Below are 22201 nucleotides of genomic sequence, written 5' to 3'. Positions count from 1 at the left end.
CGGCCAAATGCTCACAAAATTTCTCTACTGTGTCTGCTTTGGCTGTTCCTGCAAGTATGTGCCACTGTGGTTTTGGCGGACAACATGAGCACACTCTGTAGAATATCCAAGCTTCGTGGCAGCCCGATTCAATAACAAGGAGGTCTTAAATTGGCTTAAGACGCTCATGAAACCTTTAGAGTTCACTGGCATTTTGCAGATTAGGTAATTGCAAAGTCTGCTAAAGGAGAGGAATTAGTAATTTCCCCAATTCACAGGTAAACTAGTATAATGAAAACTTTATAAAGGCAGTTCAAGAGCATGGCTCAGCAACTTTTATAACCTTAAGAAGAAGGTTTTTTAAAAACTGACACTGGGAAATTTAGGTTTAGCTGACATGCCTGAGCCAGATATTTATGTGGTATCAGACAAATTACTTCATTCTTAACTCAGATTTTCAGATTAGTTTAACAGAACAAAGCATACAAATCCACTGAATTTCACTAGAAATTAAGTAATTACACCTCAAAATCTGCCTACTTGACTATGTTATTGTATCAGCACTGGAATTTTGCTATCGGTGTCCAACCAACATGTATTTTGTCAGTACAAGCACAAACTGCAGTGTGCCTGGTGCTTTTAAAAGCCCAACTGAAAATTAATTTTGGTAAGGAGACAAGTTTGCAACAAAGTAATCATCCAGCAACTGCGCTGAAAAGAAAGAAGTAACATTCTTAAAGGGAATGTGGAAATAATAGGCACAGCAGAGGAGATGGCTTTTTCGAGGCTAAAATAAATCTGTTGACAGCCACTGTATGATTTAAACAACTGAGTTGAAAAACAACATCTCTGAATTCAGACTTACGGAAGGCATAAACAAATTACTGATCTTGCACTCAAATAAGGTAAGCTGGTTGAAGATGCTTGTATGTATTAGTTAATTGAAGTCAGCTACCGTTAGACTGCATTACAAAAAATTTTTTTAAAAAATTCAGACTTAAAAATTTTGGCTCTTATTTAGGGATCATTGTTCATCTATTGATTACTACACTTCACATGATACGAGGCACTGCAGCAATAACATTTTGTGATCATTTGCTAATATATTTCATGTAGTCATACTGAACTCCACAACTTGAGAGTTATCAAATAGAAACAATTTTCATTTGATTTCTCTTTCTATGAAACAGTCTATTCAGAAAACTGCTCGAGGGGTACACTCGAGTGTAAAGTGTGCAAATGCTTTCACGAGAGGTGGTCTCACTGAAATAGCAACAGAAACTAAAAACTGTATTTATCCAGGCAGCTTGGGGCTGTCTGTTCAAAAAGACCGCCCTCCCTCCCTCTTCCTTCTCTGGAGGGCCACACTGACAGATCTGAGAGAAGAAATTTCACAGAAATAAGGTACCGTTTATTTAAAAATAATGGGGTGAAGAGTACAGAGCAGAAGAAAAGTAATTGAGCCTTTCTTCAGGATGACTGGTGACTTAAAAAGCAGTATTTACATGTCTCCTCCCAGAGCCTGTATCAGACACACAAGAGAGAAACTCTTCCCCAGCATTCTGAAGATGTCAGAACCCACAGCTCACAATATCTGAAATACCCTTGGGAAAAATTAAATTGCAGATTATCCAACTTCCTTCCAGTGGGAAACTTAAGGGGGAAAAATAAATGCAATGTGAATGTCTTAATTTATGCAAAGGCCAAACCACTTACTAGCTAGAGAGATTTTTGAAAGAAGAATTAAAATTGAATTCTCTTTTATAAGGAAGGAGAGCTATTTTAGGAACGTAGATCAGCTCTGCTACTATCACTGGGTCTCATCTCCTGAATTCCTTAAACTGGTTCATTCAGCAACCCCAACACTGCATTTGCTTTCTCAGAAACCATATACAGAAATTATAATTTTATTTTTATAAACTTCTTTACTGCGTATGGCAAATATTCTGCTCCTCTCTATCTTGCATCTATCTGATGTTCCTGCTCACTGCAGGCAGGGAGGGTTAGACCAGATGATCTCTGAAGGTCCCTTCCAACCCAAAGCATTTTATGATTCTCTCTAGAGCTTATGATCTTCTGGCTAGATTCACGAGAGTGACTATAATGCAACACACTGCCCATCAGTTTGTGGGGCTTTTCTCCTGCTTGCCTTTAAGGAAAAAACATACTTTTCTACTACAGGTATTTTAAAAGTCTCCCATTAAAACTTGGAAATTAGACAGTTTGTCTGTTGTACTTATTTGTTCTATGTTTCCACGCCTCATTTGACAAGCAAGAAGTCATAATATACTGCTTTACAGTTGTGACATACTGTAGCATTTTAATTTTCTACTTTGTAGATTTTAATCCATTGCAGCACATTCCGTCACCCACCCACCGCAGTAACAGTAGATATTTCACCAGTCAAGGGAGAATGAACACGGAGATATTTAGTAGAGACAAAAGCCCTACAGAAATGCCAGCAAGCTAAGGGGAAGGAATGCATGATAAATGAAGAATGCAACCACAGAGATAACTGGTAGGGGCAACAAGCTTTGTGCAGTTCCACTCAAAAGCTGAAAGCTGATTACTTCCGTACAACGTACTGGGTAGAATAAGGCTACTATTTTAAAGCAACTAACATGCTTTCGCTAAATAACGGACTATTGTCAGAGCTGCTATCCTGGGACAGCAAAACTACCCTTACTGCAATTACTATTGTCTAGCTGGGAGGTTAGATACCCAAATTTTCTACACTTAACTAACATCAAGCCCCAGCTCACTTCTGATTTTCTGATTCCATGCATAAACAAATGTTCAGCATTTCCAGCTGATAAATGCTTCTGCTACTAAAAAAAAAAACCAAACAAAAATCAAACAAAAAAGCACCACTCCATCTTTTCCCTGCAGGAACACACAGAGAAGAACCGTTTTGAAACACACACGGAAAAGGTATGTCATAAAACCAAGCTACAAATGTTTAATACAATCTTCAAAGCACCAGTGACCCTGCTAAACAAAACAATATAAAATTAAATTCTATCCTCCTTCCTTCAGCAACTGTCATGAACTTCTGAATCATCACTGAACTACTAAATGCTAAGGGTTAAGCCTTAACAGTCCAGTGTCCAAACAGGGCACTTACAGGTTTCTGTCTTGCCCTTCTTCCCACCCCCAATTATTTAACCTTTATTAGGTAATAATCACTGGTATCCACATGCAGTATTTTACAATGCAGACTTTCATTCCAGTTACAAATCCTGAAGATTTAGCTGTGTGTTTCTAACATGCTTGCACAAATTCAGTATTTTTTTGAAGTCTGTATTGTATCCAAATGTGGGTAAATTTTCCAAGAACAGCAAGATGGAGAATTGCCTGCAAAGCTTCCAATCCCTGCCAAGGCATACGACAGCAGCACGGTTTCCCCCAAAGAAAAAGTCACCAAAGTAAGAAAAAAATGAGGCAAAAGTTACTAAAATTTTTTTAATCCTTGTTTTAAAAAATGTAAAAAAAAAAAGGTAAAATAAGCAAAGTTGAAAAGAAAAAATAAAAGTCCTAACTTAAAAAAAAAGTTTTTGAAGTTAACTATACAGAATCTTTTAAGAGCTAGTCAATTTTAAAAAGAGAATGTTTTATCAGTACAAATTAATCATATTTGCATAAAACTACTGTGTTCAAGTCATCATCTACACCTACACTATTGTCCTGAATATGTGACAAATAGTTCCCATTCAACTTTGGAAACTTAATCACGAGAATGAAAACAAACACCAGCAAATTCATCTGTAATTACCTTTTCTTCGCCTCTTCATATTGCCAGTTCAGTCTTACTTTGTCTACAAGTCTTGTTTTGTCATCAAATGCAAACTTTGCAGAGTTGAAGACCAAGGAGAGGGGGAAAAAGAGGGAGAAATGAGAATTTTAAAACATTCCCACAATAAAGAAAGGGCTAAATTAGTGTCACTTACTGGACTCACTAAAAACACTCGATGCTTTAAGTAATAACATAATAAAAATCAATTTCATGCTTTAGAAATACAAACCTGGTTTATTGCTAAAAATACAGAAGATAAAAAAGCCCTCTCACTAAATTATGATCCTGGAAATCAAATCTAGCAAATAGAATCACTGATGTCAAAGTCAAACCTTGTCAATTTTATTCAAGCCTAAAATACAAAGAGTATTTTAAGTGACATACTGTAATAGCAGATACAGCTATTTTACAGACAGTTTAATTAGAAGTAGTACAGATTACATTCCCTGTACCCAGCACTTAGATCATTAGTCTTTTAAACACTACTACAAAAGCATCACCTGATCCTTGAACCAGTTGTAGAATATGCATTTATGCTAAAACTCCTTCTGTATACAGTCCAGTTTCTACAATAACTTCTCTCCATCTTAGAGCATTAACAGTTCCCCTCTTCAGAAGTCTGCATACGGTCTAATAGTTAAAACCCAAGTCCCTGTTTGAATGCACTACTGCACCTCTGGATTTCTCATCTAACTGCTGGTATTGCTCCCTACATCATCACACGTGTAAAAAAACCACCACTTTTTTTTTCCTCACATTCCAGTACTAATAATTCAAGAAAATAATTAACGTAAATATGTAATTTTATTTTCCTAACAAAAAACCTATACTTGATAAACACAATTTTCAGAGTGTACTCGGCCTGTCTTAGATGGCATTCAACATGTATTGTGAAGGGGAAAAAGCTGCTGTGTTCCATTTGGTGATTCACTTCGGAATTCAATAATCACATCCATCACCAGACCAAAAAATTACATCCCAAAGGCACCATCCACCCAACACACTGAAAGACAGCCTAGTGTTAGATTTTTTTAGATGGTTTAGGAGTATATCATGTTAAAAAACACAGATTTCTCCTTCTGTAGAGGCCCTCTGGAGATATCCAACTTGGCAAATAGTCAGCAGTGAAAGTTGACAATAGAAAATTAATGAGATTATAGGAGGCTATAATTAAAAGGTTCTGTAGTTCAATATAAATTTCTAACCAAACATGGAGTAACATCCAAATGACAGTATTAACAAACTACAAACAGGTTGCTTTTTGCTTTGTAGTCAAACTCAGCCACAGCCACAAACGTTTTATTGCCGAAGAACAGCTAGGCTGCCACAGTACTACTAGTGCAAGCCAATTTTTATTATTTGGAATACACTATTTCCTTCATGCAGAACTATTTCCAAGGAATGCTAATATGTTCTTCTCAAACACCACACTTAAAGGCATATTTGAGCATAAAGGTATGACAGACTAGATCAGAAGTTTTGTTAGTTTTTAAGAAAAATACTTTGAGACTCTAACAAACACTTCCCTTGCCTTCAACAGAGGAAAGAAGCAGAGGTCTATCCTACAACTTTGATGTATATGAACAATGATGACAAAGACGATAAAAACAAGATTTTAAAAGCAAATCCATCCATCCATGACTACTATCAGAATACTAACATGCTGTTGCACAATCAGGTCTCTACTGCAACTTCACACTGGCTGTCGTCTTCCTCCTGCATCATTCCAACTATCTGTATGTCAGAGCTAGTGACTTGAAGACGACCATGGACACCTCAGCAAGAGCTATTACCTGCGATCACCAAAGTGATGACATGAGAAGTGCTCTGCCACACTGGCTGAGTATGGGAGCTGTTTTTACTTGTCACTGACCTGTGAGCATGTCGCTACGCCCCTGCGCCATGCTCAAGTAGCAGAACCACAAAGTCCACCACTCATGAGCCCTGCTCACACGCTCTGGAAACCTCAAGCAAATGCAACTCCCTTGCCACCAACAGTACTTTCGAATTTTCATTCTGCTACAGCCAACACCTCTTAAATTAAAACAATAACAAAATAACAATATATCACTATAGTACAAAAGCAGCTTATTTTCTACAGCAAATGGCTCACATAGGAACACATACCTCTCCAGTGATGTCAGTCTGAGAACAAGCATCACAGTGTTGTTGAGGTAAACAGGAGTCACTGAGAGAACTAGAATTGTGCTGGAGATCCTGCAGAGAATCTGTAATACAACAGCTATTCCTGAATCCATCTGTTAACTTGGCCAGGCTCTACAGGAGAAGAGATTTTAAAAAAGTAAAAATTTTTTAGAAAAATTTTTATACCCCTTTTATTAACAGTAAACAAAGAAAAAAAACTATTTTAGAAATATGACAGATAGCTTGCCTATACAGAACTACTTAGAGGGAGTAAAATTCATCATTGTGTTACCAACATGCAGAAGCTTTGCTTTGAAATAAACCTCTCCTTTTAAAAGATGCATCTAACAGTTAAAAGATTTTAAATTTTTTTGTTTAGCTCTATGAACATTTTAGCTTTTGTGTGGCTTGCAGTTCTTTAATTCTAGCAGCTGTCAACTTTCAGGTTAGCTGATGGGGAAGACAAATGTGATTCACCTGTCCTTTCACCATCTTCTGCACAGGTTACATTCCTTAGCCACTACTGCTATCACATCCAACTTGATGAATACATTGTACTGATTGTATTTTTACAAGAGCTGATTTCACCCTTGTGCTCTCTTACCCACGGTTCACAGAGTTAAGAGATATTTTACAGTTCGGGTGAGGCAAGGGACATCTCTGAGATGTCTAGACAATGACACAAACTGTGAGGGTAAAGCAGAAACCTCAATCAGTCTTTAAAGGAAACAGGGAGTAAGACAGAATCACACAAAATAATAACTTGCTTGAAAACACAAGCTTGGCTGGCAGGCTCTTAAAATTCCTTTAAGAAAAGAATATTAATATTGCTTTTATTTTCTGACTGCGCACTCTCTCTTTTACAAAAAATTACAGATAATGTAGTATCAATAACAAAACCACCGTGCAGGCTGTCATTTATAAAGGAGATCCTAAGCATTATGCATCAAAAGAACATAAAAAAAAGACCTGAAAAAATTTAATTCTGACTCCTCACCAGAAGATAAAGGACAATCAAATCATGTGAAAAAAAATTATCAGAATTGAAGAACTGCAGCAATTTATAAATCAAAACATAATCAAACCATTTGGTTCTAAAAATGCACATAAAAGCTCTCAAACCCAAATACTCCAGTGTATAAACTCCAGAATCAGAGACAAATCTGAAGCACTGCATTGGGGCAAAGCTGTCCCTCAGGAGTCTCAGTGGCTCTGACAACTGGTGATTTGTAACAAGCACCAGTTATTGTCCATATCCAGTTACCAGGAGATTTCTGCATATTTGATATGCAGTTGAAAACGAATAACGCATCAGTGCTGCCTTTTCTTAAAACAAATTCTACCAACGGAGCCAAGAAGATGAACTTGTGTAACAGCAACTCATTGCTGCTCACAGGAACAGAAATGCCACGTTGAAGACAAAGGCGTCTGGATTTGGAGCCTGGGAATTGTCCATAGGAATTGCAGCAGGACTGAAACTAGCCAGGAAAAAAGCAGCTTTTTCTGGTGGCCTCCATTTCTGTCATACATGGTCCATCCCTTTGTTCTCATTATATACCAGTCCCTCCCTCAGCCCTGTCTCCACTAGAGACAAAAACGAGGGAAAATACCCAGCCTGGTGCAGGGCGAATGAATGGGTACGTTGCCTAGCCACAAGAGCAAGGCCTGTGTTCCTCCCTGTCGCTCCCCCAATCACAAACTTTGTCTTCTTCCTAGTAGGGAACGGCAGTGAGAAACATTAAGTACAGCCACATGTCGGAGAGCATGAGCTGCTCCCTCAAGAACACATGCTGCTTCCTCTTCAGTCTCATCTATTGGTACTGTAAGGTCTGAGTGGGGCTGGGATTTTCCACTTGCAACTGGTAGAGATGGAGGACAGTGCATAGTGACACCAGACATGCCGGTAGTGGGACAAGGGTACCACTACTTCCTCCCAGAAGCTTAATTTTCAGAAACCAAATTCTTCTGTCACTTCCCAATTTAATTGTCCCATCTTAGTATGAAGGAGAAACAAAGTACTTTCTTCTCAGCCCTAAAACAGCAAAATTCCATTTCAAGTTATGTTGCCAAGAAGACCCTAGATGGTGTCCCTTTATCCTCCAAGTCTTGCTGCAAAATGAACTAGCAAAAAGAAAACCGAAGTCTCTTCTACTTTATGGAAATTAAAAATTTCAGACTCCTGTCTAACTCTCTTCTTCAAAACCCACTGGAAATCATCCAGTCCTGTCAGCCTCCTGCTGTACGGAGGATCAGGATGGATCCCTTAATGGGTTTAGAGCACGGAAAGATTTTCAAATCATAGCCACACAAACATCAGACATCTAACGTGTCTGCTTCCCAGTAAAGCAGAGCTAGTCACATGAATAAAAACTGAGGATTCAGAAAGCCTGAAGTTTCTCCCAAATAACCTGTGTCCCATCTGACGCCTTTGGCTAACACATATTATGTTACAGGTATATGTGACACAAAGCTCCTGACGCCAGAACTTAACCCTAAGCTTTTGCCCGTATTTCAGCTACTTTATGCTCTCCTGGTGTGCTCCTGACACCCTCCAGCAACTCCTTGGCAGGGCTGCTCAGCTGGCTGCTGGCCAAGCTTCCTATCCAGGCACTACTTAAATGAAAATATACAGAATTTGGGAGGTGGCAATCACCAAGTAGCACCACCTTAACTTAATATTGAAGTGCAGAGGTGACTATGCTCTAGGGTAAGCATAAATGCTTCCAGTCCTTCAAGCTGGATGAGTGAAAGCAGAGTCTCCAGTAATCTTAACATGGAAAATTACAACCTGAGTTAGCATACTTTTAGACAGAAACTATTTACATAAACAGCTAGGAGTAATATCCTCCCCCAGCTATACTGAAGAATCCACCTTTCATCCGGGGTTTATGGATTGCTTATAGCAATGCCACAGAAACTGCCAGACCAGCCTATCACATGGATGTGAAGTTCCAGGCATGCTGGCCCAGACCTACCCAAAAAGAGAAAAATAAGCACTGTCTTTTCACCATTGGCTGTTGCCATCTGATTTGGGAGTTCTCTGCCACATACAATTTCGGTGTGGTTCCTATCTAACCTATTCAGTCTATGTAACTGTAAAGAAAAGAAAGGAGAAAAAAAAAAAAAAGAAAGGAGGAAAAAAAAACCCCCACAGGAATCACACCAAACCCAATGCTTCCTAAATAAAGGACAACATTTTAAAAGCATATGCACATACTGGAACAGAAAGAAAAGTATGAAAGGGATGGGATGGGGGAGGAGGGAAACACACACTGCTTTCAGGAACCTAACCACACACCTTGATTACTCAATCTCATCTAAAAAGTTCGCCCACTTTTTTGGAGCAGTGACACTGCATATTTGGCTTTATTTGTAACCACAGCATCCAGTTTAAATCTGACCACCCTATCCTTCCCTTGTCAGCCTTCTCTCCCACACAACTCAATCCAATTACCATATTTCTATGACAGCTACAATTTTCCAAGCACCTACACAAGACTGAGTCACTTCTACTATGTTTAGTTCTATTGCTTACACTGGCCTGAATTAAATTAAGGAATAGTAAGAAATTGCCCGTTCTCTGAAATAAAACCTCATTTGTCTAAACAATACTTCAAACTCCCTTATAAACGCTTTCAAAAGAAGAAAGAAAGCTTGTCTTACCAACAATAGTTTTGAAACAGCATTTCTGAGGACAAAGCGATTTCAAAATTGATAGGAAATTAAAGATCGCATTCTGAACTCATTAGGAAGATACTTAAAACAGGATTGCACTTGTTTGATAAAGCTAAACAAATCCACAAGAATAATCTTCAACTAATTATAAAAAAGTAAACACAGAAAAGTTCGGTGACAAAACTATTTTATCAAAATTTTTAAAAACAGGCAGAAAGCTGCATATTTTTGGAGCACACAGTAAGTTGGCAGAAATACACAATTTTTACAACTAGACTTTGTATACTACGGCACGTAACCCCTTATTGTACTTGCAGCAAAACATCCAGAACTGTTTTGCATGCTAGACCTGTGTGGAACAACTATTTTCTAAATTCTCCTGGACTGTAAGTCTATTATTGGATGCTATCACAACAGATTGTCATTAATTACATTCTCCTAGACTGATTACCTCCTCTGTGTTACACAGACCCACGAAGAAGAAAGGCAACACTTTTCATTTCTGCTTCTGTCTTGTGCAACCTCTACATTCTGGTGCTGCCAGCATTGCCCAACCTTTGATGCTAAGCTTGATCTTAAGCTTCTAACTCCCTCAATACTGTATTTAAAGAAACTGCAAATGCACTTACAGTTGTTTTAGCAGACATGATTTTCAAGGCATCCCAGTATTTACAGCTGTATTTAGTGCCACTAAAGGCTGAAAATGCAAGGAAAAGGGCGGGCGGGGAAAAAATCTAGCGCGGGAGTCAAAACAATGCCAGTAGTTAAGCTGCTCCAGGATCTCACACAGAAGTTTTTAAACTACGAGTTACTTTCCTAAAATGTGCGTCACTGCATCCATGAAAAACTGCCTTTCTAATCATTTCTCTGTAGCCAGGCATGTGGAAGACTGAGAATCACTTTAAAACTTGGCCGGCACAAAATATCAAATATGTTAATAGTTGCCAAGGCAGGAACTTTTCATAGTGACTTAAGTGTTCTGTCTCCTTGAACAAGGATTTGTGGTCCATCAGCTGATCTTTGGAGACTGAATAATCGTATAACTATGGAAATCCATTATATGTAGACTAAGCTACTCATATAATTTAACAATTAAAAAAAAAAAACACCAACGAAACCGTACTCCAGAGAAAATTTGAAAAAAACCATTTGAATGGCAATATTAATTTACTACGGTCCCAAACATTTAAGTCACAAAAATGCCTTTTTCCATATAGCAGCTTGAAGACTGGGTGAAGAGAACTGTCCTGGTCACTCACCCCTCTGCATCTGCAGCATATTTGGGCAAGTCTATACCAAAATCCCTGTGGTGGCAGACGCTCAGGGCAGCTCCCTTCACATCAGTAACGCAGACAGAGCTCAGAGTAGGACACTGAATCCATTCAAAAGTCAGGTCACTACTCAGGCATTTATCTCCCCTCGATCCTCATGCTCTGATTCATAAGATAATTTAAAGCTTGCATGATGGTTTCGGTATACATTGTATTTAAGCATACTCTTACAGTGTTTTGTGAAAACATTTGAAATTAACATGTGTCTTGATATGGTACTTTGGAGGAGAGTTTGAGGCAAAAAAGGAGAACTGCCAAACTGTGGCATAATGACATAGAGATTCAGTTTTGTGAAATGTTTATTAAAGGAACAACAAGGTAGACAAACTGGTAAATATTTTAGCACATGAATTCTCAGGCCTACTTCATTATAGGTAAAACAAAGAGTTATTAAACAAAATGGGAAAAAAAGTAAAACTTAAAAGAATTTTTTTAAATGCAGCATAGTTGTTCCATAGCAGTCTTCGATATAATCAGCAGTAATGAAAAAATATATTCAACAAAGACATTGATCTAAATGTAAGAATAGCACATTATCTAAGACAAAAACATGAAACACACATGAAGCCTTGTGTTCACAGTATAGACAATGACTACTTACCTCTTTCAAGCTGCGTGCTGGTGGCAATTATCACACAGAAAAATCAGTTTAGGCCACCCCACCTCCTTATTTAAACTTGGTAACTCCAGCGCAATCACAAACAAGAAAATTGAAGTAGATTATCAATTTTTAGCAGCTATTTGTTCAGTGGCCTATTTTTTACCTGCATAAGGTCCTGCCTTTCTTTTTCACCTGTGCATATAGCTTTCTTTATACTCCGAAGCTCACTCATTATAGCTTGTGCTTCATCCAGTCTATAATTTGTATGAGCACTTGACATCTTGCGATCAATCCTGTTGAAAAGATTAAGACAAATTCATGAATTTTCACATAATTAGAAAGTGCATAGACATCTTCAAGACCCCCCGTGTATTCACGTGCCACCTCATTTCCAGATAAATACTCTAGTTGGAATTAACACAGCATTCAGTATCAAGTACGCTCTGAAGACAAAGCATTGCAATTTTCTACCCAGGTTCTTCTGAACGAACACGCTTCCTTGTTTCAACATCCTAATACAGAGTTTACTTACAGGCAATGTCTATGGACTCTTTCATGCAACAAAAGTAAAATCAAGCTAAAATTAACCTACAAGGTACCAACTCAAAAGATAAATATATTAGCACCCTAACTGTCACACTTTCATGCAGCATATTCATTGCAACATCTCTTCTAGGACTTCTACCTGATCTTGCTTCAGAAGTTTCTAATAGAGGCATTTCATTTTCTTGGGAAGATATTTTAACTCCTAAGATTTTACTGCTTTCCTGCCATTATGCGTATCTTTGAGTATCTCTTCTAGACGAAATCATCATTCCACACTAAGGAATATCATACAGGACCATCCGAGAAGATTTCGAACACAAACTCAGGAAGGCGCAAGAGCGCTAGTCACTCCACCAGGTTGAAGTACTACTAATCTTGACCAAAAAAAAAAAAAAATCTCATCTTAAGAGGGTCATCCACTGTCTGAGTTTTCAACTTCTTTCCCAACAGTTTGCAATAGTAAAGGACAACAGATCAGAATGCAGAAGCCTAGTTCAGTGCATCATCTTGATAATCTTCTTTGACTTAAACAACAAGACTACAGACTCTGCAGAACTTCCTAGAAGAACCATTTGGTCTTGAATTTATAACAAATTACTATGAAATTTTAACAGGCTACCCACAGCAATTAGTGAAAATTGTGTTAAATTCTTGTTAAAATATGAAAACCTCAACTTTCCTGTTAATCTAGCGCAGGAAGTGAGTATACAGGAAAAAAGGTGGTATTTGTAATGGTCCCTAAGCCAATGCTAAGAACGAGCATCTCCAAGAAAAGGTGCCTCTAGCTAACAGAATTGAAGATAAAACATACATCAGGCATTACACAGGACATCAGTTTATAAAAACATGTAGTAGGACAGGATATGCTATACATATACGACAAGAATTCTCAAACTCTATTTGAAATATGGAACATGAAAGTTTCAAGTTAGGTACTGCATTAAGCTAAGAGAGTCAACAACACTCACTTGGCATGTTCTGCCAGTTAAACAAAATCAGTAAAATCCCATTTGCATCAGATTACCTGCTTTAAAATTAAAATATTAAAATGAAATATCAAAAGGCTTGAATGAAAATCCCTTGGTTTTACTGTGCAGCTCGGAGTATTTAGGAAAAAAAATGCAGGTTGGGTTTCTATGGTTTTGGTTTGTTTGTTTTTTCTGACAGTTCCTGCTTCTGGAAACAACACAAAATAAGTCTGAACTTCAAGCTTTCTACTTAAACACAAGTTTCACCATGTTGCGTAAGAAAATATATAAGACTATGATTTTTGGTTCAAGAACAAGAAAGGATTTAAATGTCACACGGATTGAAGTTGGGGGTTTTGTTTGTTTGGATTTGTTTTCCTTTTAAAATGTTTACTTGAGCCTTCATTAGTTTTTAGTTAAAATCCTGAAAAGATTAGATAAGACCATGGTAAAACAACTAACACAATTAACTAAAAGTTACATGAAAAAGATAATGTGGTTTTATATGAAGGTTACCTTAATGTTAAGAACATAGATTCCACCCAAACATTAGACCTGAAAATGCCTCCTACACAACTGCTCGTTATAGTGTAGGCCAGGTCCAGGGTGGCATTTCAGGAAAAGGAAATTATTTCACTCCAACCAGATTTTTGTCCAGTTACCCATACATTCATGTTCCCGGACATCGCTTTGGAGCCTAGTTTATGAATTGATAGTTGTTTAAGGAAAGAATCAGAAAAGTTTCTACTGCCAGAAATATTTGAGCTTAAATCAGTATTGCTGTCAACTCAAACTGATTTAAGTATCTTAACAAAATTACTTGTTAATTTTTTTCCTACTTTCATAAAGCGCTAGTTTCGAAAGCCACAAAGTTAACACGAAAATTCCATTTTATTAATGGAAAATGATACAAGATTAGACCTTTGTATGAATAGAAAGAACATTCAACTAATATACAAAACTATGAATAAAGTATACTTTTTCTGAGGAAAATGTTTCTAGGATACAGAAACTATTAATATACTTGCAATAGTTTCAGACCTATGGGGCAGTTTCCAGGTTCCTCTATTTTTCTCCACATGCTTTCAAATACACAAGACTCCCCCTATCCTCACTGAAGCACAGGTCTGTAGTTGAGTTAAAATCTAATTTTAAAGCTTCTGTCAGGTCTCATATCCTCTAAACTAGTCTGTAGCTACAAAACGGTTTAGTCAGTCCAAATTCCCTGTCTCTCCCAACTTCTCTCACAGCCAACTCACATCCACTCTCACAGCCAACTGGCCAAGTTTTCATTTCCTTTGTTGCTAAACGCCTTCTTCCTCCAAAATTCCTGCCTTGGAGCAGAAGGGTCACTGAAAACACAGGGGAGGAGGAACTGCTCTGTTCTTAAATCCCTGCCGCCAGGTCAGAGGAAGGAGTTTGTTCCAGGAAAGGCTCATCTTTAACCCCCTAACTTCAGGAACTGCCACACCTCAGGGCAAAGGTGCCTGAGGAGGCAGAGAAGCACCACCATCCTGTAGGGTAGGATCTTTGCAGGCTTCAAACGGTGAGCTCTAAAAGTTTCCAGTGGGCAAAGGCAGCCTGTGATGTCCGAAGACTTACCACAACATTGCCACATTTGGAGGAAACAGTAGAAAATTTAGTGCTAATAAAAAGCTGTGGCACTACGAAGTTTGAAATTCTGACTGTATCAGAGTTGTAGAGGTATTAAACCCTCAATCCTCTCTCCCTCCACAAAACCCCATTTTTCTCTACTTGTTTTGTGGTTTATTGTTTTGGTTTGGTTTTTTTAATTCCTCTCAAAGATAGTTAAGTCATTTTACTAAAATTAAAAAGAACAGAAAACAAAACACAGTCCAAGGCAGACAACGTATGTGGAATATGTCCATGCATTTAACAAAGGCATCAAACAGCAATATAAAATGATGAAAATACTAAGCAACCTAACAACACTCACCATAGAATTTGTCTTAGCTCTCAGAGCTATACCCAGGAGAGGTTGCACAGGGAGTCACATGGCAGCAGGTTCTGACACCTGCTCGTAATGCCATTCTGGTCAGACTTTCAAAGCAAACATTCAGCCAAGTGTAAAGCCCTAATACTGTTCTTGGCTTACACATGAAATAAAACCAAAAACCATAGTTTTAAAGATGCTGAACAGAATGCACGCCATTCTCAATTTGGCAGTTATTTGAACATTTGACCTAGCACAAGGAGCAAGAAAAATTACAAAGACTAAAATTTAGAAAAGGTAACAAAAGAGGAAAAAGTCTGACATGTAAGAAACTAAAAAAAAAAAAAAAAAAAATCAACATCTTTGTTTTAAAGGAGAAATAATTTTCTTTTTAGACAATACATTTACCTTTTGGATATGCAAAAACTAAAATACTTCTGCTTTGGTACTTGACTTGAGTGACCCTTCTCTCACGACACATACAAGGGGTGGGGGAGAGAGATCGCCCAGGGACAACCTAGAGCACAGTCAGGCTTTTAGCCTCATTTGTCTGCTGACTACACAAGGAGGCTAGAGAAACTTCTCTCTTCAGTTGCTAGTGTGAGTACTCTCCAAATTGGCTTACTTCCTACCAGAAGCAAAATGCTTAAAAGAAAGCACGTATCTCACCAGAAATGCAATTTAAAATTACTTAAAAACACAAAACAATCCCAGAAGTCTCTGGTTCAAAAGTGAAGAAGTCACTATAGAGAGCAGAGTTCAGCAAGGCACAAACACTGACAGAAATTCACTGCAATCCTGGGTAACACACAGGCAAAACCTCCCCAGCTTCAGCAAGCAACAACAAATGCCACCCAGTGCACCAACAGGACAGAGAGTGACTGTATCAACAATGGCAACGAGCAGCAGCAAAGCACTGAGTTGTCATGCTTGAACTTTTAAACCAGATGATTAGAGTGACCACTGACTAATCAGATATGCTTTACAGTAATTCCTCTCTTGAATGTCTCTTTTATACCCCCATCCTGGAGTATGGGCAACTTCACTCGGGCTAAAATCCAAGACTAACATTTGTATTCATAACCATTTGCAGACTTTACTTTTCAAAAAGTTGCACTACTTTACTGGACTATCCTAAATGAATTATATTAATTAAAACAATCTTGAGCTTCAAATGGTCTTCAAATACTTTCATCATCCTAGTCAAGTGGTTAGCTCTTTTATAAAACAACTGAACCTATACCTTTAAAATAACCCCATAACCAGGAGAAGGAAAGCAAATAAAGCAAGCAGAAAAGCCAAGGAAATTCTTACTCACTTAACGAAAATATGATTAAGAATCTTAAGACAAAATTGCTTTTATTCTATTAGTGCTTATGTATTTTTTTACTTGAAATACTTGCCGTTTCAATATATTGAGTGCTTTATTTTACTAATTTTCAGTTAACGTCATAAATTCACTATTGCCCTAACTACCTGTAAGTGCTTCATGTAGTCAATAAAAACATATTTGTACTTGAAAATGATTACATTATATCTGCCAATGACGGATTTTGGTTAAACAAGTTTTCTGCTCTGAAGCTTTTAAAATGCATTATAAAACAAAGAACCTTGTGAGCTAAAAGACAAACAAAAAAGTGCATGGGCTACTCCTTCTCCTATGAAAGTAATATCTGAGTAACTCCTTTTCCATTTTGTTGACGTAACACGAATCAAACTCGAAGTTTGAAAATAAGTAACCTAATTGCTCCAGGATCCCTGGAACTTTGCCAGAATTCCTGAAGTGAAAGTGTGTGCCCATGCTTTATAGCACCAAACCAATAAACCCAATGCTTCAGAATATTTCCACTGATACTGTACTTATGCTGCAAAACGCATTAGACATGCAACAGTTCCAACGTTTTCAGGAAGCGCCTGCATTAGGCAGTTCGTTCACACGCATGCTGGAAAAAAGGCCAAGATTTCTAAATGCACGGCCACATGCCCAAGGCAAATCCAAGAGCTGTTCAACACACGGTCTAGCCCCTGGCCCTGTTGAACAGATCTGGAAGTCACAACAACCTGTGTTTACCTGCCATCTTTTCCATGACCTGCCAACCTCTCTCCCTATCCCATCGGGCATCCTGTGTATGGGCTACATGTGTAGGTGACTAAGCAGCACACAGATGGAAGTCACTCAGTTCCCATCTAATGGCCTGCAGGAAGAGTGGCAGGGAGAGGGTCACCAAAACAGTTCACGACCTTTGCTGCCACTGAGCATGAAGGAAACAGAGCACAGGCTGCCTAATAGCTCTGGGAGCAGTGGCAAACTGCCCCCAGCTACCTTTCCTCACAGGGAGGAGACAAGAAGTCACGCTTACATGCACTCATTCTGCACACATGCAACAAAATCTAAGGTCTCACAGACCATCAGATTTACAGTACACACACAAATCAGCTATACTGTGCAGAATCAGATGGCCTGATCATCAAGTAAAAGGAAGCAGCAGTGTTGTGGTGCACAGGCTTCCTCGCCCTGCAGAAGTACTGTGCCCGGCCAGAAAGCCTCGGTACTGTTCACAGGCTTACTACCGAAAACTACTCTACCGCATAGTGCTTCAGGCTGTAGGTATCTCCAGAAAACATTTGGAAAAATCTTTTAAAAATGTAATTCCATCTTCACAACATCTTCAGGAAAAGTTAAAGAACAGGGCCTGTAAAACTGTGTTTGCATGTTGATCTATGAAATCACCACGTCAACCAAATCTGTACAACCTTTCTCCCATCATTTCACACTGTTCTCACCCTCACAACAGAAACACTAAAGCAAAGCAGATAAGAGGTTTAAACTGTTGGGTTTTTTTTGGCAACACTTTTCTAAGAAATTCATTCCAAGGCGAATAAAATAAAGAAAAAAAAAAGATCCTCCACAAACGCTTAACTTACTCTTGCAGAGTTTCCACTCCTTTTTCCTTATATTGCAGCTCCTGCTTCATCTGTGCCAATTCTCGTTTTAGCCTAGAAAGCTAAATATAACAAAATAATGTGAAGTAATATGTAACAGAAAACTTTCATAATAAAAATAATTGGTTTTCAAATACAAAAATCTTAAATTACTTTAAAAAACTGGAATTGCTACTCAAAGTTCTCTTTTTTTTTTTTTTGCTTTAAAATTGGCATTAAACTAACAGAAGACTTTCTGAAAAGCAAATCAAACAGCAGTCACAACATTCAGCTTACACATGTTTGTAGTTTTATGGTAACAGTTACCTCAGAAGGCTGGGCAGACCTTAGAAGAGTACTACCAGCACCAAGAATGATCTGTAAAGACATGGCTTCTTGCCTTCCAAAGCTGACAGATAACTAAGGGCAATAGGGGAAGGAGGATACCAGGGACTACAGACTAATGGGGGCAATGGAGGTGTTTCAGCATGTGGTGGTGAGCCGTAAGACTAAACTGAGAGGCCAGTGAAGGGCACCGATGAAAGAAAAAAAACTCTCTGTTCTCAAGCTCTCTCAAGTAACCTGGTACCTTTACTGAAATTTACCTAGAATGCTCTTGATTTTCACATGTATGTAAATGAGAAAACCATTACTAAAAAAATGGTTAAAAAAAGAGTTAAAAAAAAAATTCCTATATATCCACACAGATTAATTTTATCAGCTCTACTCCAAAAGTCAGGGGGCTTTACAGCAGTTTCGGGGATGCAAACCAGGACTGTCAGTGTCCTGCATGGCCCTCCCTCTCCCATGTGTTCCTGCCCTTTCTTCAAAACTCATCACACCACACCCCAAAACACTCCTATACCCTCACCAACTCTTCCAACGCTCACCAAAAGTAAAATTAAAAAATGCATTGCTAATACCATCTACGTAAACATTTTATTGGGCATATTTTATTCTATTACCTGAAACAACTCAATGCCTATGCACACACTTACTTGAACAGGTTATCCTATGCACTTAGGAGATCATTTTGTTTTAATGTATGGGAACAGAGAAAAATAGTCACCATGTAGTAAACGTATACATATAGAATAAATGCCTTTGAAAGGTGGTGAATGGCATTTATTTTCAGAGGCACTCGTGAAAAGTGGTCACTACAACAAAAATGGAAAACTATCCTGCAAAGATGAGTACTTTTTATTTTGTGAGCTGAGTGCCTAGCATGTTGAATCCCATTTTATCCATTAATAAAAAGAAACATACAATTTAGAAATAGATTCTAGATCTTAATATTATGAACTGCTTTTTATAATTGTTTATGACTGCTATATCAATTTGTTTGAAACCAGTTTGCAGACACTAACTCTTTGCTAACACAGCATGGGAGAAGTTAAAGTCAACTATTATTTTTTCAGCAAAGACAGTATCAAAAGCATGATTCTAGTTTAAATAAGTAAATAAATATAAAATTTAAATATTTTTATTACAGAAATGCTTATTGCTGTCAGAATGCTTGAACTCCCCTCACTGAGCAGCTCTGGCTAACCCAGCTAAACTAAGTTCTATTTGGCCAACACATCTACTGAATTGTGAACAGATTTCCAATTAAATGGCTAAATCTAGAGTTCAATGACATCCATGGAACCCCACTGAAAATGGGTAAATGGGAAAATATGAAGACAGTGGATCTGAATTGCACTCAATTAAGAAAGAACTTGGCTGCAGAGTGTTTACTGCTTGTGTTAGTTTGCACAGAAAGCGATTTCTGAAAGCCTGGCTGACTTTGCCTCTGACATCCGTGACAAAAATCTTTACGTTTGTAACATGGAAAAAGCATTACTTTGCAAGTCACTGAAATACACTAAATATAGACTCATTTTAACAGAACAATAGGTCAGAGCAGAAGAGCAGTTTTTAAAATTCTATTTCCAAAAATGCACGCAACATCCAGTGTAAACACCAGGGTGAAAGAAAAACACATAGGCCTCCTCTCTTCCCCATGTCCAACTCATATTTTACAAAGAGGGAAAAAAAAAAAAGATTACTCACTCTGTCACGACGGCTGGCTATTTCTGCTTTAATCTGATATGGGTCATACTTGGTATTAGTTGAAAATCCAGAGAATGCTAAACAGATGGAAAACAGTATTTTACTTTACTTTTTCTTCAATACACTTGACTGATGCAAGCAATTTATGTAACATTAACATTTGCTAATTGCTTCCTAGATACATTGAATTAACAGTACAATAGGGACTGAAGTAACAAAACATCAGCATAAAATCCAGCTACAGAGAAGTTGCCTCCTAAAGCAACAGCATAAAGAATTGACATAAAGATCAACCTCTGGCAAGCAAGCTCTTAACACAGTATATCTACAGTCAGGTAATGATTTCAAGCTGTGGCCTTACAAGCTAAAGCCTAGACAGATGAAGTAAAGGTCTTAGAGGATAGGCTGGGCAAGACCAACCGTGATTTATTGAGTGAGCCATTTGCAGCAGCACTGGCCCACTAAAAAATGCCTGGTATGTGAGTGGATGGGGTTGTGCTGTTAGACCTACCATCCTTTTGTAGAGCTGAAGGCTGCTGCTTTGAAACCCATATCCATGTCTGCGTTGCACTGAGCCTTTTGACTCTCAAAAGAATACCGCAGCGCCAAGGTCACGTCAAGCATGCAGGAACTTGCCAAAATGAGTAGTCATGCCTGGACTAATTCTCTAAACCCAGGATTTTCTATGGATTTTTTTTTTTGTAAACAGTGCTGATCACAACTGAGTCACAAACTGCTGCATGAGCACCTCCCTGCCAACCCACAGCTGCTGAGCTCACACCACGTCTCACTCATGAGCACACGACACTGAGTCAATGGCAGCACCCACAAGCAAAGAGGAGGAAAACCGCTTCTGAAGTTTTAAGTTGTTTTAACACAACAGACTGGAAACAAGTAGTAGAGGAGGTAGGAATATTTGTGTTATAAGCACCCAGCTTTGGCCATCTAATAGCACTTGAATTAGGAGCCTAAGATTTCTGTACAATAAATGGAGAAGCAAGCATCCCAGAGTGGAATGGAGGGGTCAAATTAAGAAAAACAAGTGGAGAAGCCTTGGGGAATCTGGAGTTGATAGCATGATTAATGCCCAAAGAGATTTTTTGTTTGTTTGTTTAATGTATCATCTGACTAATCAGCCCATCCCATTTTCTGAAAACAGATGCATATACTCTTAAAACAATATAAAATATACTAACACATCTGTAGCAAATTAAAATATTTTTCACCTCAAAAAATCTGAAAAGTTTTATTTAAATGATTTTTTAGTACTTCGTTGTCAATTCCACAGATATACCTAAAATGAAACTATAAGAAGATTGAGAAACGTAAAAGTCAATTGACATAGCATTTACATTCATGCTACAGATAACCTTCAATTGTGTCATTTTCAAGCATATTTTGTTGCTGTTTCAAGCAACTTGTTTTTCCAAGAGCTTTAAAAAGATGAAAAACAGCTTATATTTTTCTAGGATGTTATTACCTTCAACAGAAGTTTCTTTCTGTATATTCACCTCAAGTAACTCAACATAATATCCCACAGAACTATTGCAAATTTGAAAAAAAAGTCAAGCTCCTAGAAAAGTATTGTAATAAATGTATATTTAGATTTTATAATCTAAAAAAAATACTGATGACTAGCTTTTTTGCCATTCCAAGTCTTTAAGCAGTAGTTGAACATTGTTTAACCAGTATTTTTTAAAAATTCCTTTCTTAATAAAAAAAAATTCATCTCCTTAATAATTCGTAAGAAACTTGAATGTAAGACTAGTCACAACTGTTCACTTATGTCACAAACTAAATCACAGAATCCATATATTTAAAACTAAAGAAAAAGATGAGATGAACCCACTTTAACAGTAAAAGAACACTTGGTCAAGACCACCTGGGACACCTCAGCCCTAAAAAACTTGTTTTATTCAATATTTTGGAATACACGTGAGTTACATTAGATTAATAAGTACCACTTGAGTTAGTAGCTAAACACTTCTATCAGATGCCTGCTTTAACTTCCCTCCATGGTCAGGTTTCTTGAATTTTTTTAGAAAGGGCAAAGTGGAGCTTCCCACACTTAAAGTACTTTGCATTTGTGACCAATGTCTCAAGTTAAACAATGGTTGCACACATAGCATCCACTAGTGCAGTGAAACTCCAAGATGTTTCCACGTGGCTGGTGGATATATCCACTTCTTTGAACTAGACTGGTTCAACCCTTCAGGAGAGACACCTATTCCTGCT

The 22201-nt window shown here is 37.9% G+C and overlaps 1 protein-coding gene across 1 annotated transcript in view; it reads right to left on the bottom strand.

Annotated features, from left to right (window-relative positions):
* Positions 1-22201, bottom strand: part of WWC3 (WWC family member 3) — a 55404-nt gene that overhangs the window by 27414 nt on the left and 5789 nt on the right. The window contains exons 3-7 of the mRNA XM_010135683.1: positions 19967-20043; positions 17918-17997; positions 11688-11817; positions 5900-6049; positions 3752-3825 (exon numbers count right to left, since the gene is read on the bottom strand). Coding sequence (XP_010133985.1) covers positions 3752-3825; positions 5900-6049; positions 11688-11817; positions 17918-17997; positions 19967-20043 — 511 coding nt within the window. The remainder of the gene's footprint in view (positions 1-3751; positions 3826-5899; positions 6050-11687; positions 11818-17917; positions 17998-19966; positions 20044-22201) is intronic.

Source organism: Buceros rhinoceros, unplaced genomic scaffold, assembly GCF_000710305.1.
Source record: "Buceros rhinoceros silvestris isolate BGI_N320 unplaced genomic scaffold, ASM71030v1 scaffold1260, whole genome shotgun sequence".
In the NCBI taxonomy this organism is placed as follows: Eukaryota; Metazoa; Chordata; class Aves; order Bucerotiformes; family Bucerotidae; genus Buceros; species Buceros rhinoceros.
This window is presented reverse-complemented; position numbering and strand designations above follow the sequence as displayed.